The 15,927-nt window shown below is 36.6% G+C and overlaps 1 protein-coding gene across 7 annotated transcripts in view; it reads right to left on the bottom strand.

The window, feature by feature from the left end:
• The window catches only part of LOC108658181 (uncharacterized), a 64,881-nt gene that overhangs the window by 24,628 nt on the left and 24,326 nt on the right, over window positions 1-15,927 (bottom strand). For all 7 annotated transcript variants that reach the window (XM_030382871.2, XM_018110840.3, XM_089259442.1 and 4 more), the window contains one exon: window positions 12,284-12,693. In XM_030382871.2, the coding sequence (XP_030238731.1) occupies window positions 12,284-12,693 (410 nt within the window). The remainder of the gene's footprint in view (window positions 1-12,283; window positions 12,694-15,927) is intronic.

Below are 15,927 nucleotides of genomic sequence, written 5' to 3' on the forward strand. Positions count from 1 at the left end.
CATAAATAATATTTCATCTATAATCAAATATATACAATGTAAATAATTGAATATAGATGAATCCCATACAAAAAATTGATAAAATATGCATACAATTTTTTTGCTTATGAATTTTAAAGCAGAGTTTGCCTTTAAATATTATTTTAAGTATCATTTTAAATTCTTAGTTATTAACACTAAAAAAAGTGTATGTGCCTTGAATGGCATTGTTTGATTAAGAGCTGACGCACTTAACTTTGATATTGAAATGCTTTATATCTCTGGTATTTTCTGGCAGGTTCAATAACAAGCAGCTGTCGCTTTCAGATAAAAATTAATGCGCGCACTCTTTTTATGCAGTCATCATTATCAATATAGGACAATAAAAGGCAAAACTTGTGCCCGACACTTAATTTGCTGTCATTTAACTGAAAATAAATGGCCAAAACATGTGTCTGCAGCAGCAGCAGCAGCAGGAGCAGCAGCAGCCACTGCCTCACATTAAACAATAGAATGAGGGAGAGAGAGAGAGAGAGAGAGAGAGAGAGAGAGAGAGAGAGAGAGAGAGAGAGAGAGAGAGAGAGAGAGAGTAAGAGAAGGCGTTGGCATAGGCTGTTGCGGGGCCACACACAAATACGGTTAACATTCGGCCCCGTTTAGTCAGCTCTTTTTTTCGATTTGCTTGGGCAGAAATGCAGAATAAGAGAAATAACTATGTTTATTGTGTGGCAAAGTGGCAGCAAACACTGAGGTGCTATAAAGTTACACAGCAGAGCTGGCTGCCGGCTGGTTGTCTGACCAAATGACTGTCAGATTGAATCACACCCGCACACCCACACACACACACATGCAAATCACATAGAATGCGCACGTGCTGCTATTTCCAAATGGTTTTCACTTTCGCTTAAGCACTTGGTAAATTACTGTTTTCCGCTTTGGCTTGACTTAAATTGAAAACGCTTTGACTGGCGAAATGTTTGTTTGATGTGAGTTTCAGTGTTTCAGTGTTTGCCAAATGTTTTTCTAATGCCAGTCCACTAATAATACTCATTTACGATTTATGCACACATCAAGCAACATATCCGTCCAGTCCAATATTATCTGCAACATTTTAGCAAGAGGCGATGTCCGGACTGCTGTAAGCTGATATTGTATGACGAGTAAAATATATTTAAGTTGTCGTCTGAGTTGTTTACTTTGCTCGGCTATTGTATAGCACTGTGTGCTCTCTGGCTTTTCGTAGACTATCTGTTTCATGCCCAAAAAATACTGTGTAAATATTTGCGCATTGCGCTCACGTTGTTATTTCCTAGGAAATTATTATAAAGGCACTCAATGTCATTAAGGTCTTACCTTAAATGGGCCATAATTATGTTCTTATACGCAATTTCAAACAAAAATGGTTTAAGTGTTTAAGGATTCATGTGCAGCCTCACCTTTTATTTACTATTTAACATGCATTTTGAGTGGCTATAAATCTATTAAGGATCTTCATTCTCTTTGCATGTATGTATGTATGACTATATGATAGTATAACTGTATTTTTAAATTGTAAAAAATTGTATAAAGAAATGCAAATATTTATTGTTTGGGTTTAGATTTTTATGCAGTATACTAGGATCACTAATATTTATGCTTTTATATTGTAGATCTTCTCTCTAATTAAGTCAAAAATTGTTTTATCTAGCATTTATATAATTAAATTCTTAAAAAAAAATCAGAAAAATTTAAGATCATTCCACACAAACGCTAACCTGCATTGGACTAGTTGGCTTATTAAGTTTTCACCCTTATTTTGTCGAGCTCCTTTTAAATAATTGAGGAACATTTAAGTGAATGTCCATTTGGGCGGCTCATTTATTAACATGGCAAAAAGGTCAAAAAAAAGGGCTTCAAAAAGGATCATTGAATTTATGATTATTATTGTGAGCGCTGCAGAGAATATTCGTGCATTCCCAGAGGTCTTGTTGATAAGTCCGGCTAATTGGATGGGTTTTCCTCGAACTAGCTGGTTTCTGGGATAGCTGACACTGAAAACCCGTTGGCTGGAAATGTGAAAAATGTTTTACGTCAATATAAAATTCTAGTAAAGCGGGCTCGTTTTTATTCTCGCTAATTGCAATTCTAGACAGCTTGACATTTGGCTACAACCACACGCAGCTGTCAGAGGAGTCAGCTTGTAAAGCTAACATGAGGCAAAAGGAGGTTAAGTCAGCTGCCAACTGCGCGCCTTGGCTTACGATTTCAAAGGCACTGTGCTGCGCCAGATGCGAAATCTTATATAACTGATTGCTTGCTCGGCTTATTATTGCCGGAAGGCTTGCCCGGAATTCAAGGTGTCACTGTCCTGGCCTTCGTAGTGGTTAGCTTTTAGGTGTGAGCTCGAATCTGTCTATTTCTACGAAATAATATAATACTCAATGCTAAAACAACTTGTAATCACTTTATTAATTATACTCCATTTCCATTTGATTAATTAATATTAATCTTATATTTTTAAAATATTAAAAATGCATAAATTATAAATTAATGATATTTTGAAAAATTTAAGAATAATAATAATAATAATAATGAAAAATTGAAATAAAAATAAATTATATAAAAAATAAAAATAAAAATAATAGTAATGTTGAATAATAATAAACAAATCAGTAATAATAAACTTGATTCTGTTTTAATATGCAATTAATAAAAAAAATATCTAGTTAGAAAACGTAAAACGTAAATTAAATAACCTTTAGTATTGAAAAACTTCAGGTCATTTCATGTGAATAAAGTGGGAGGAGCAGCTCAGAATTCCTAATACTCTTGAAGATATCTCACTGATACCAACTAACTAGTTGGCTATTAAGCTTTTGCTGTATACTAACTGCAGATATCTGTTCGTTGTCTAATTGTTTGATGACACTGTTAATGGGTCATTTGAATTGGGTTGGCCGCAACGAGGTGTGAGCATGTCATGGCTTATGCAGACTCTTGAGGCAGCTGTTAAACACTTTCAGTTTGCCAAACACATGCTATGCACATAAATGTGTGTCAACCGGGCTATTGCAGGCGGCGCATTAAATATGCATGCCACCCACCCACAAAGAGAGCTCCGTTTGGCTAACAAGCTGCCGACTTATTTACACCTGCATACATACATACATATCTACCTCTTCTCACTTGCCACTCAGTCTGTGGATGACTTTTGATGTGCCTGTGTGTGTGTGGGTGAGTGAGTGTCAGTGTCAGTGCGAGTGTTTGTGTGCCGATTTGTGGTCCTGAATTGGTTTTCGATGCGTGTCACGCAAATTAAGAACAATTTCATTTTCATTCGGATCGACTCACGTGATTGGCATATTTGATTAGACCTTGGTTAAAGGGACCGATAAGTCAATTGCAGGGCAAACCGAACAAAAACCGAAACCAATTTAATTCCATGAAATTAAACATTCGTTTGTTTTTTCTTGTTTCCCACAGGATATGCCTGTCGTCTCGCTCCAAACACGAGAAAAATAAGTAAAATATTACGTATACGCACGGTTGCCGCTGTGTCCGTCAGAGCTGCCTTAAATATTCTCACATCTCCGTCTCATGTGCCATATATCAAAATTAATGCTGCCAAAATGACTTTTAAATTACTGGAACAACAATTTGCACTTAAAATACACTTAAGTGCATTTGTCAACGAAAACCAGTTTGAATTACCAAACGCTAATTAAAGCAACTAGCTAATTGTTAGTTAACAACCTCATTTAAACATTTTATTGAAAATTGTAGATATTTAATTATTGAATATTTATTAACGTACTTTCATCTATTAGTGAGTGGAAATTATTTTATTCGTTAGAATTTGTAATAAATAATTAAATTATTATTAATGTGCAAGCAGCGTATTGCATTACAACTGTTTATTTGAATATATTATTTATATACGTAATTAACATTTGTAATTTAATAAAATGTATTTATAATTGTGCATTCATTTAATTCAGTTTGAATGCAATAAATAAATGATTATAATTTTATCCAAGTTTATTCTCGTTCGTTACCAACTTTTCACCGAGTCCCGGCTTGCCCTAATTTGTGTGTTTTCGCTGTCACACATAATTTAAATAAAGCCCATTGAAACTTTGTGAACTGTCACAGCAGGTACTTTTAAATTATTTGTTTCAAAATTTTAGTTGTAACTGTTATTATTGTCTATTTTAGTTAGGGTCATTTTAAATTGTGTACCACTCCCTCTTCATATTGAGTAACTCACTAGCATTTTATTTATTTTTAATTTATTTTTATTTATTTATTTTTTTTTTTAACTAATAATCCACTGGTCTGAGTCAATTGCCTTTCATAATGTAGATAAATTACTGAAAATAATGATTAGCTGGATATTTCGACTGTAGAGCCTTTTACAAGCAAATACCATTTTAAAAATTCGCCTTAAATCTGGAGTCAATAAACACATGTGAAAGAAGAGCTTGCAAGCTAGCGAGGCTTAACGGGATTTTGTACTCTCCATCTACGTGTGTGTGTACAAATTGTTGAAAACAATATTAAAGTCGCCCTGGCTAGCTGCGGTAAACGTTTACCCCTTGGGTCATGGGCGTGACGGTTGGGGGGTGCAATGACCCAAGAACTTATCGTAGCGTCATAATAAACAAGCCAATTTCAGCGTTGAGCTGCTGCTGGCAAAACAAAGCTCCATTTGCTGTACCATTCCATTTATTGGAAAGCATTGCGTATACGTAATGTGTTTTTCTTTCTTTCTGGCGCTTGACGCGACAAAGCAAAGGAGATGGCGAACCCAAGGGTGGGCGAACGATAATATGCGATATTGTGGCATTCAAGCAGCTGCGTTGCAAGTGTACTTATTGCACACACATTCCCACACACACGCGGCATAACGACAAAGGACATTGCTCGCACGAGTGCACTTAATTGTGTTTGTGTCTGGTGCGTCACGGCTACCATCAACTGCTCAAGTAGCCCCATCGAATCCGAAGTGAAAGCAAAAGTTTAAGAAGATTAAGAATATTGATAAAGATCGATGCTGCTAATGCGCCAGTCCTTCAGGACTATCAAAGAAAAATCTAATATGACAGCAAATTTCTATAAGCTTAATATATGAGATTAATTTTTGTATAGCTATAAAAAGCATTTATTTTGACATATACAAAAAAGAAACAAAAATTGAATTCCCTTCTATGCCAGTGAATAGTGAAGTTAATAGTTAATTAAATAATGTGAACAAAGCTTGGCTATAATAATTTAGTAATGCTACTGGAAGAGGAAATAATTTAAAATATATGTTAATTAATAACTATTTGACTTACGCTTTAAATTATGTTAATTGAAATTAAAATGTATTGTGAAATTCTTTTAGCATGTTTGCCAGAGACAGAGATAGATAAATTTAGAGAGAAAGACGGAATGAGATTTCAATTGTATTCACAATTTTTTGATTTCACATTTTTTCATTCATTCATATCAAATATAAAGTGAAAAATAATAGCAGCAAAAAACAACTAATTAAAAATACTTGACGACTCATCTAACATTTCAAGCATATTGTGAGCGCCAGCTGCAACAGTGATTAAATTAAGTTTCAGTAGTATCCTAGTGCTACTTTTAATCTAATTGAAACACATTCCACTCTCCACGGCGGCCAACGCTGGCTTATGCAACAACACATGGGCGCTGGTATTTCATAGCGAAGCAATTTTCATTAAAATGCCATGGGCAGCCTGATGTTGTTTTGGGCTATGTCTGCGGCAATAAATCGAGATTGGAGCCCGGTGGCTGCCTGCCTGCCTGCCAGCCACCTGACATTGGCCAAAAATAAGGCAGGCAACGATATTTGAATGCGTGCGAGCAACGTGAAATCGAATTACAAAATGCCAGCGCAAAAGACTGTTGCAATTAAAAACCAGTCGCTGGGTACCGGCAAGTGGGAAGGGAGGGCGCGCCCAGGCGCGTAAACAGCAATCAATCAGGATGAAACTGAAACGAGACTAAGCAAAAACAACAACAACAACAACAGACTCAACTCAGCAAGCGACAAGCGAGGCGACTGTAAGCTGCTCTCAATACATATGAAGATAGCGCCGGGCTGATTATCCAAGATTTAATATATGATATGATAGAAGGCAAAACCAATTCCATATATGTAAGGCCTTGTATAGATACGGTATTTCATATATCATTCTTAAGCCAAATCTTATATAAATTGAAAATATGCTACATGCATAGTGTAGTAGGCACATCAAATATTGCATCATTCATTATGTAACATTGTTTAATATTTATGGTTTATTTATTTTGAGGCCCGCATGGCAGTAACAAATGTGTGTTTGCCCATGCAAAATGAAAAACCACGCAATATGCAGGAGATGAGCAAGGTAAAAGCATTGCGCATAATTGAATTTCATTTTTCCAGCTAAAAATAAAATTTACATGAGGCCCGAGGCTTAGCTTATTAAAGCCACACTTGATTAAATACAAAGTGTAATTAACTTTGAGAATGAAATTAATGAAATTAACGAAAAAACATAAAAGCTGCTAAATATATAATAATATATAAATCATATTATACTGGATTTATTTTGTAGTTTGTTGTGATGTTCTATTGCAGTTGCACAGCTCACTAAGCATTGACAGCCGTTGAATGGCATCATTATTATCAGAGGGAGAGAGAGAGAGAGAGAGAGAGAGAGCTCACAGTTTCCGATGCGATTGTCACTTGTCAAACTGATTGAGTGAAGGCGAAATGCCGGCTCTGACCGGCTCAGATGAGCGATTCCCACATACATGGCCACACTTTATGCCAATGCATCTATCTACTCCCTGGCTGACTGGCCTACAATCTGACTAACTGACTGATTGACTGATTGACTGACGGACTGACTGACAGACTAACAGACTGACGGACTGAGTGAAGGACGCATAGCATTGCTGCTGTTGATGTTACTTGGCTCTTGGGTGCATTCAAACGTATTCAAATGTGCATTCGGAAATGACAATCTTATTGTGATTCGACTTGTCTCTGGGGCTCGCACTGTGCACTGTGAAATGCATTAATCTTCATTAAGTTGTTTGCATGTGCTCAGTGGGATTAAGTGACGATATGCATAGCGCAGTTGCTTGCAGACTGCATTCAGATATTATTTGCTTAAATTCAAATGACGCCCACATACATACACACACATATACATATATCCCATTTGATGGGATCGAATGCATTTTGCCGTATTAAGTAATGCGAGCGCCAACATCGACAACTGTTAACTGGCACGCAGACCATCAAATGTGCGCCCAACTATGTGATACCCTATAAATTCTTTTATTGAGAGGCTCAAACAGAGTCAAAGAAAATTTAAATTTAAATGTATTTCTCTTTTTATTCGAATTAAACCATAGGAATTATTTTATATTTTATTATTTATTAACGACTGATCTACTTTGCAGAATATTTTTCATATTTCAATTATTTTTCATAGCATTATTTGCAGTAGATTATATTATTTATGAATCAACTTTTTTTTCACTGTAATTTTAGTGTGAATTTGCGGAAGTCAAGAAACTCTTCACTTTTAAATATTTGCATATATTTTATGCATTATGCTTAATACTCATTCCATTCATACCCATTCACAGAATTTTGGTGAAGAGCATTAAAAGCCACAAAACTCTTTCCGTTATGTTGCAAATGCAGTAAACTGCATGAAACAAATGAAACACATATGTGGTAAAGTAAAGCTGGAGTTGATGTTAGTTGGCCTGATGCTTCCAATTCAATGAATAGCAAATTAAAACTAAAATGCATTTGATGCGGGTTTCCTATTTTCCCATTTTATTTGTATTTGGCCCACAATTCTGCGTAAATTGAGTGTGAGCTCTGTGTAAATGGGATTATTGTTCTATTTGCTCAGCTGAACAATGGAAAAGTCAAACAGTACAGAGTATTTCAATCAAGCGCAATTATAAATTGTTCAAGTATGCATAAAATACTTGTGAAATTCTTAATTTGTGAAACACAAATGTGAAATATTGATGCACGTTATTACAGTATATGATTTAATTTTACATTATTTTTATGCAAAACATTTTCAGAACAAATGTCGTTATTATGTTAAAATTTATACTAAAAATTATATTTTACAAAAATAAAAATTTTAGTTCCATTTAATCATAGATAGAAGTATGCTTAGTGCCCGATTCAATATACCCGCAGATGATTTCCCCAATAAATCCATGCCGTTCATTATTCTATCCCATAGATAATATAACATTTCATGGCAGTGTAGACTCCAAAAATTAGACATAAATATTATTTTTATTGAAATACATATATATTTCGTATTTATACTACATATCATATGAATCTGACAATTCACTTGTTCAGCTGCATAAAGAAACTGTGAGCTCCAATATATTCTTGTGTTATATAGTATATGCTATTAAATAAATTTGCATATTTGTTCCTCTGTCGAACATATTTCTCAGTCGAGTCCATTGTAGTCTTAACAATTTTCACTTGCAGTTGATGCTTCAATATATAATTTTGAAAAAAAAAGATACACGAAATTCCGATAACACTGGGACACAATGAAGAATGCAAATTGGATGTCTGCAAATTGGTTTTTGCGCCATTTTAGTTACCTATCTACGGCAATGCCTGAGCTGTGCGCAGCTGGCATGCAGGGCGTATGCGCAATGTCGCTTTAAGCGCATGCTGCCCTTAAAGTATTCAAAGCATGCAAAAACATTTGTCGGAGAATTCATTTCCAATCCCAAGGCGAATTCCACATTTTGCGAGCTTTGCAGCCCGCCCATTCGAGCTGAGCGCCAAAATGCAATTTTATTCGTGTCGCTGATTTAGGGCGCGGTCGATGCTCACGGGCCCTGCTGTTTGCTTTTACCGTTGTAGTTGTAGGCGTGCGCCATTGGACACGCGCTGCATAAATATTGGTCCGGGCATAAGAATCACAGTTAATTGCACGCTTTGTTACCTTGTTGCTCAACACTGTTGACTTAATGGACATGTTTCGTATACTCTGCGTGCTCGTTCGCAACTCACACAAAGAGCACATTAGATCTATATGGCATGCTGAATGGACAAAATGTTGATATGTTTTCGTTTCGTGAAAAGCTGAATCTATTACCTAGTCTGCAACATTTTCATTTAATCAGTTCAGTTCAGCTCCCCTTGCTCTTGCTCCACATGCGTTGCATACTTTCGAGCGCCATGTGAACTTGGCTTGCAACATTTAGTGTTAACGACAAGCGTTTTGTATTGCCAATTAAAAAACTCTTCTATTCGCAATATTATTTCGCCAGTCCACCCGCCTGGTCGACCAGACTGTCTCGATGCTTAGACACTGAGCTCGCCGCTCTGCAAAAAAAAAAAAAAAAAAAAAACTCTGCTAGCGCAGTTGTGCTTGTGGCTTAATGTTCGCCCATGTGTGGGCGTTGCATGCACTTAAATAGCTACACAGTCATGAGCTTAGTTTAGTGCAGTTTACTTTTATTTGCCGTTAAACTGATTTATAGTAAGGTCTGCGGCAGATAGAGCAGACTTTTAAAGTCTTATATAATTGAAATATATCCATTAAAGATCTATATAGACGACTTGCACCTGAGCTTTAAAGTAGAAGAAGGCCATGTATTCACTCAACAAAATGTTTTCAATATAAATAAGTTTAATTCCCTTTTTCAAAGATGCTATCATTACATTTTGTGGCAATTCCTAGAAAAAATGAAATATTTAAACGGTGACTTAATTTTTATGCAGAGTAGGCAAAATGTGCAATTCTCGCACAACACACAAAAAGTTCTCTGGCTGAAAATGTGGGCCATTAGGCTTAGGCCAGCTTAAATTCTGCTGAACGTACTAACACAGTTCATTTTTGTTGATTTTCGCCAATGTGCAGAAAATGTGAGCAAACATAATCAAAGACATAAACAGAAAATAGATCAGAATCGAGGAAAAGAATGCTCTCTCTCTCTCTCCTCCTCTCTTTCTCTTTAGTATTCCCTTAGATAGAGTGGTTTCAACTTAATCTCATTATTTTTAGCTTCAACATTATTTTAAAGCTAATAATCTCCAGCTTAGTCATTTTATTAGTTGGCGACAATTTCTAAATAACTCGCACTGTGTTTATGGACTGGCTTACTTTGAAGTGTGTTTGGGGCTGCATTTAATGTGCATTTGCATATTTTTTAATAACTCTGCTGGCTGTCTTACATTCGCTGCTGTGTACAGCATTTCCATAAACTGGACGGAACTCAACAGCTGACGCCAAACGCAGCCCATAAAAAGCAGACAGCTGCCAGGCTAAGCAAGGTTTTTGTTTATGATTGTGCAGCTTTTATGTTAACTCAACAAAAAAGCAAAGGAAAAACGAAAAAGAAGGAGAAAACTCAAAGCCAACAGCGATCAGCAAACGTGTCACCAATCGGCTGTAGGCAACAACAAAGGCAGAGGCAGGGGCAGGGGCAGGTGCAGTGGCAGAGAGGAGGAGGCAGAGGCAGAGACACGTGCTACACCGTGAAGCCATCTGAAATATGTGCATTTCCCGCAGTGGCATACAGCGCTGCATTGGGCTCAGCTGTGCTTTCCTGTCATTCTCTGAACTGAGTGATTTAAATGCACGGGCGACTAACGGCCATTGGCATTCAAAAGAATCTGAAATTATGATGCTTTAACATTGTGAAATATTGTTGCTCGATGCGATGGGAGCACATTGCAGATCCATTAACATCTCCGTCCACATGCCCATCCACATCCACGTCTCCATCACCACATCTGCATGTCCGAGTTCATTTCCATTTCCATACGCAGACCCATTTATCTCAGCTTGACTGTCTCATTGGGTGATTTGCATGGAAATGATATGCAATTCAGCTTTTGCCATTGCCAGGGTCTTTTGTCTGTCTGCTTTGTTTGGCTTGGCTCTCCCAGATGCTATTTATCTGGCAACTTTTTGGCTTTTGTCTAAGCTGCAACGCTCGGTTGCATTTCTCTGTGCACGTTCACTCAGCTCATTTAAAATCCATTGCTCAGATTAAGCACTGTCGTACTTGTCAGAAGCTCTGTCCTAATTTGTCATCGCATTTCGCAAACTTTAATTTTTCATTAATAATTTTCCAGACATTTCAGCAACTTTGCAATCTCTTGGCAGTCAATCTTTCAAACTTGCGCTCATTAAGCATAAAGTAAGCAAGAGGCTAAAGCTAAGCAGATACTCTACAGCTATCGGGGCTTGCCCTTAAGTGTTAAATATATACAGAAATCGAAATTCAGATAATGCATACATACTAGCATATATGATTTTTTGACTCTATGTCCGTTGGTAACTATGAAATGCTTCGAAATTGCGTACTACAATTTACGAACTATGTCATGCACTTTAAATGAAGTGCAAATAGTAGTAGTTGAAAAAGAAAACAACAACGGCAAGGGCAACGGCAACGGCAAATTCTCTTAGAGCTGCTACAAAAACTAATTCCGACTTTTATCAAGTATTTTGCTGCAACATATTTGGGGTTAGACTCCCACTTGTTCTGGCCACTTAGTAGCTGCCTCAACTTTAGTCTCTTTGCTATTTCCATTATGTATTCAGCTGCGCCCGGGGCCGCCTTTCAGTTTCAACTTCACCGAGCTGCTGCTTCTGAAGGACCTGCTCAGAAAAATGTAAAACTTCAGCATCCAAATGCCTGATGGTTAGTTGGTTAAGCATTTGCGTTCAGGTTGATTTTGGCTGCAGCTATGAGTGCAATCTCCGGTAAATGAACGCACGCCTCCAATGCGCTCAGCTGGAAGCTCAAATTGTTGTTCACTCACTTACGGGGAATTGTGAGCATTTGGAATGAATTAACCTCGAATTCCATGAAAAATGAAGCATTTGAATGCGAGTCGCATTGAGAGGCAGACCACTTATCGTGCTTAATGGAAATGTAATTGTGGCGTTAATTAAGACTCAAATGATTTTTAGGTAAGGATTACTGTTTCAAATCAGAGTGAAAGAATTTACTGACAGCTATCAATCTTATCCCGTTATAAATTCTTTGCAGTTCACATCTTTAAAATTACTTATCTTAAAAAAAATCACACGATTTTTCGTTAAAATTATAAACTCTTACATTCACCTTAATTTTATAAATATTTATAGCACAGTTTTTGGAGCAGAATGGGATTAAAAATCTCACTTCCGCTAAAATGTGATTTCTTATCCCCACCTACTTAAGAACTGCCTCTATTCCACACAGTTAGCTATTATTAATTGAACAATAGAAACAAAGATAGAAACTGTTGTATACATACTTTCATCTGAGGACAGGGCCAGAAGAGAGCGCTCTTATTGTAATCGTAAGCCAGTTGCTCCGCCAGCTGGTGACAGTGGGCCAAGCTGCTGGTATCCGAGTGCTGCTGCTGTTGCTGCTTCCCCTTCCCCTTCTCCCTCGCCCTCTCCTTCTGAGCTTTATCATTTTGTTGCTGTTTTTGATGTTTCTGCTGTTGTTCCTTTGGCCGCCCTGTGGGTGCTGATAAAGTGTCTGCTGACAACTGTTTCATTTGGGTACGCTGCTGACTTGGCTGCTTTGTTGGGTCAGCGCCATCGTCATCGCCATTGCCATCGAGGTCCACATCGGTGTCTATATTAATGCCCGCATTTAAAGTCTTTACAACGCTCGTGTATTTGGGTAGCTCCAGTAATTTAATGAAGCCACTTAAATCTACGCGTCAGCAACGCCATCATCGCCAAAGCAAGAAGTAAAAGAGAGGAAAGAAAGAAACATTTTATGTAGCATATAAAAATGGTTGCATATTTAAGTCCTCTGCGTGTATCCTCACTCTGTATGTGTGTGTGTGTATGCGTGTGTGTGCTTAAGAAGTGTAGTTACAGTAGCGGTTGATGAAGCGAGTCAAGCAAAAGCATTCTACGCAGTCTAACTGCAGCTCTATTCGAGTGAGTCTGATTTTCTGCAGCTCGCAACAGATGTGAGTTGGCGTAACTGTCATAATTTACATGATGTTACAGAATTCCATAAACTGCATGTATTTGAAAACTACGTATATATAGGGATCCTTTATAATAATGACACTCGATGTTTCAACCGACTTTTTTAAATAATAATTTGATTTTCATTCAAAACAATTTGGGAATAAAAACTGTGAATAGTTAACAGATCAAAATTTTAGTCATGCATTTATTATTTTTTATTTTATAAATATCACTATATATTTTTATTTGATTTATTATTTATTTTATTAAAACTTTTATAAATAAAATCAAGTCTTTTAAATATTAATTAGATGACAAATTGAGAAAATTTAAATAAAAAAAAAAATATATATATCTATATAACATAAAATAATTAATAGCACAAAAACAATTTAATATGCCATTTTTTTTATAATTAATAAGATGCTCATTAAATTTTATATTAATTATTATGAATATGTTATAAATTTAAAAATTTCAGTTTTGGCCACATAATTAAAATGCCTTTTGTTGGCTTGGTTTGCTTTGTTGTGTCAATTCTCAGCACAATTCATTATTTTATTTATTTCCGTACGCAAATATTACTTTTGTAATAAAAAGCGGAAATTGAAGTAGGCTAGGGCAGCTGATGAAGGAGGCTGCATGTTTAGCAAATTAAAGCACAGATGTCCAAGGCGGGCAAGTTGACTTTATTATTATACCCCTGGCAACGTGGCCACCTTTTAATTTGTCGCTTTTGCTGCACAAAAGGCAATCCATGGAAATACAATTTATACATTCGTCCGGCCTTCTGGGCCACCGCAAATGCTGAGAATCCTGGCCAAGTCGCGTGGGTATAAACTATGAATTCAGCTGGCCAGGCCAGGCCAGGCCAGACCAGGGAAATGCACGACAATAGGTTTTACTCTTGCTGTGCTCATGTGGCCGGGTCGTAAATTGAGGTAGATGCAGGAGAGAGAAACAGAGAGAGAGAAAGAGAGAGAGAGAGAGAATAGTGGGAGAACTTACTGCAACATATGCAACTAAAATCAATTTCAATATTTTGCAACATAAAACCTGGCACAATGTGGAAAGAAATTACGGAAAATAAAATTTATTTTGCATGTGGACAACTGCCCTCAGATAAACGATAAAAAGGGACAGAGTTACGAGCTTGGTTTATAAATTGAATTTCTTGCTTGTGCCTTTGTTTGGCTTTAATTAATTTACCTTTTCAAATTGAATTGCTACAATTTTAAGGTCAGCCCATCAGGCTCTTCCAAACTAGCGATGCTTAGTTTACATTAAATAAATCAAATCAAAACTTTTGCTGTAATTGGCAAAACTTTGGCGCCAAATAAGTGGCCAATGTGCAAGTTTTCCATCAGCCAGTCTGCGCGCTCTTCTTGCTCATGTGTAGTCCACCACGTTTACTTTTCAGCTAACAAAGAGAATGAAAACTGCAAAAATAAAAACAAATCGCCAGACGTAGTGAGAGACTAGCGGAGACTTGGGCAAAAACTTTGGTAGACCAACTGAGGCACTGTAAGACTAAGCAACTTGGACTCGGCTTGCCTCTCGGCTGAGTAAACCGCAGCTTATCGCGATTTGTGATAATTCATTAGCTGAATTTATCATTATGACACACAGAAATGCGCTTAAGTATTCAATTTGTCGAACTAAAAAGTTTTCATGCTTACGACGCACTTAGTAGCTATGAAGTATCGATTAGCTACAGTCTAAAATTAATTTTCTTTGCCTCGATATAGATATTTTATTATTTTTATATTATGAATTCATTCAGTTACATTTTTATTGCAGCTGTTCTATGAGCCATTAAAGTAAATTAAATTCCTGCACATAGCTTCTTTCACACATTTTCCAAACTATAGTTGGTTTGATTGTATTGAAAAGAAATATATATATGTATATGTACACACAAATACAAGTTTGGTCTTCCCAAACTCATAAGTTCAATATACGTCCAAAGAAATTACAACTTTTTTTTCTATAAAGCATTATTAACTACGTGATTTATCGGCTCGCAACTTTGGACAATGGCCGGAAGCTGCTTACTTTTTTTTTTGAGCTGCTTAAAAGTAGCTTTAAAATAAATCAATAATAACAACAAAAGACACAACTGCATCGATACTCTTTTCCAGCCTGCATTTTAAGGGAAGCAAATTGTAAAATAAACTTTAGATACATGTTTTTCCTAGCTCATTCAATTAAATTGCAATAAATTTGATTTGAAGTAAGACGGAAGCTTTATGGATTTATTATGGAATCAAAATTCTTTTGGTCAATTCAAAGAAAACTTGGCACATGCTTAAATTCTTAGAGTATTATTGCAAAAACACTGCAAAACTTAGAAGTTCAATGAAATTCAATTAGAAATTTCTGAAATATTTATCAACAACAAGGTATTGCTGAAGAAATTCAACTATTTCAATTTATTGCAGACTCAGAGCTGACATCCGTCTGTTATAGGCATTTGCAGAAAAAATGAAATCGCTTTTTATTCGTTTTCTATGAGCTTGGAGTATAAAAATTCTCATAAGTCAAATGCAGCTATAAAGATTTCAAGCGGAAATTGTAAGTTGTCAGTTGCCGGACAGAAATATTTATGACATCGATGGGCATATGGCAGGGGGCGGTGCGGGTGCAGGATACCAGTCCTTTGGCATGACATGCGCGCCTTAAGTCGAAGGCAACGCAATTAAGGTAGTAAGCACATAAGAAAACATAGAAAGAGAGAGAGAGAGAGAGAGAGAGAGAGAGAGAGAGAGAGAGATGAACAGCATCTGTGCTGTGCTACTTCTTGATGAATCGTGAACGCCAAAGGCATGAGACAAAAGACGTGGCCGGAAACTTGCACTCGTTGCGCTTTAATTAGTTTAAATAGCATGAACAGATTCACATTTATACTCGTTCACCAAACAGAAAGGGGCATATATGGCCTGAGTCAGACTCTGCTTACTTCGAT

The sequence above is a fragment of the Drosophila navojoa genome, chromosome 2, assembly GCF_054131105.1.
Source record: "Drosophila navojoa isolate 15081-1374.11 chromosome 2, UAZ_NAV_1.0, whole genome shotgun sequence".
Classification (NCBI taxonomy): domain Eukaryota; kingdom Metazoa; phylum Arthropoda; class Insecta; order Diptera; family Drosophilidae; genus Drosophila; species Drosophila navojoa.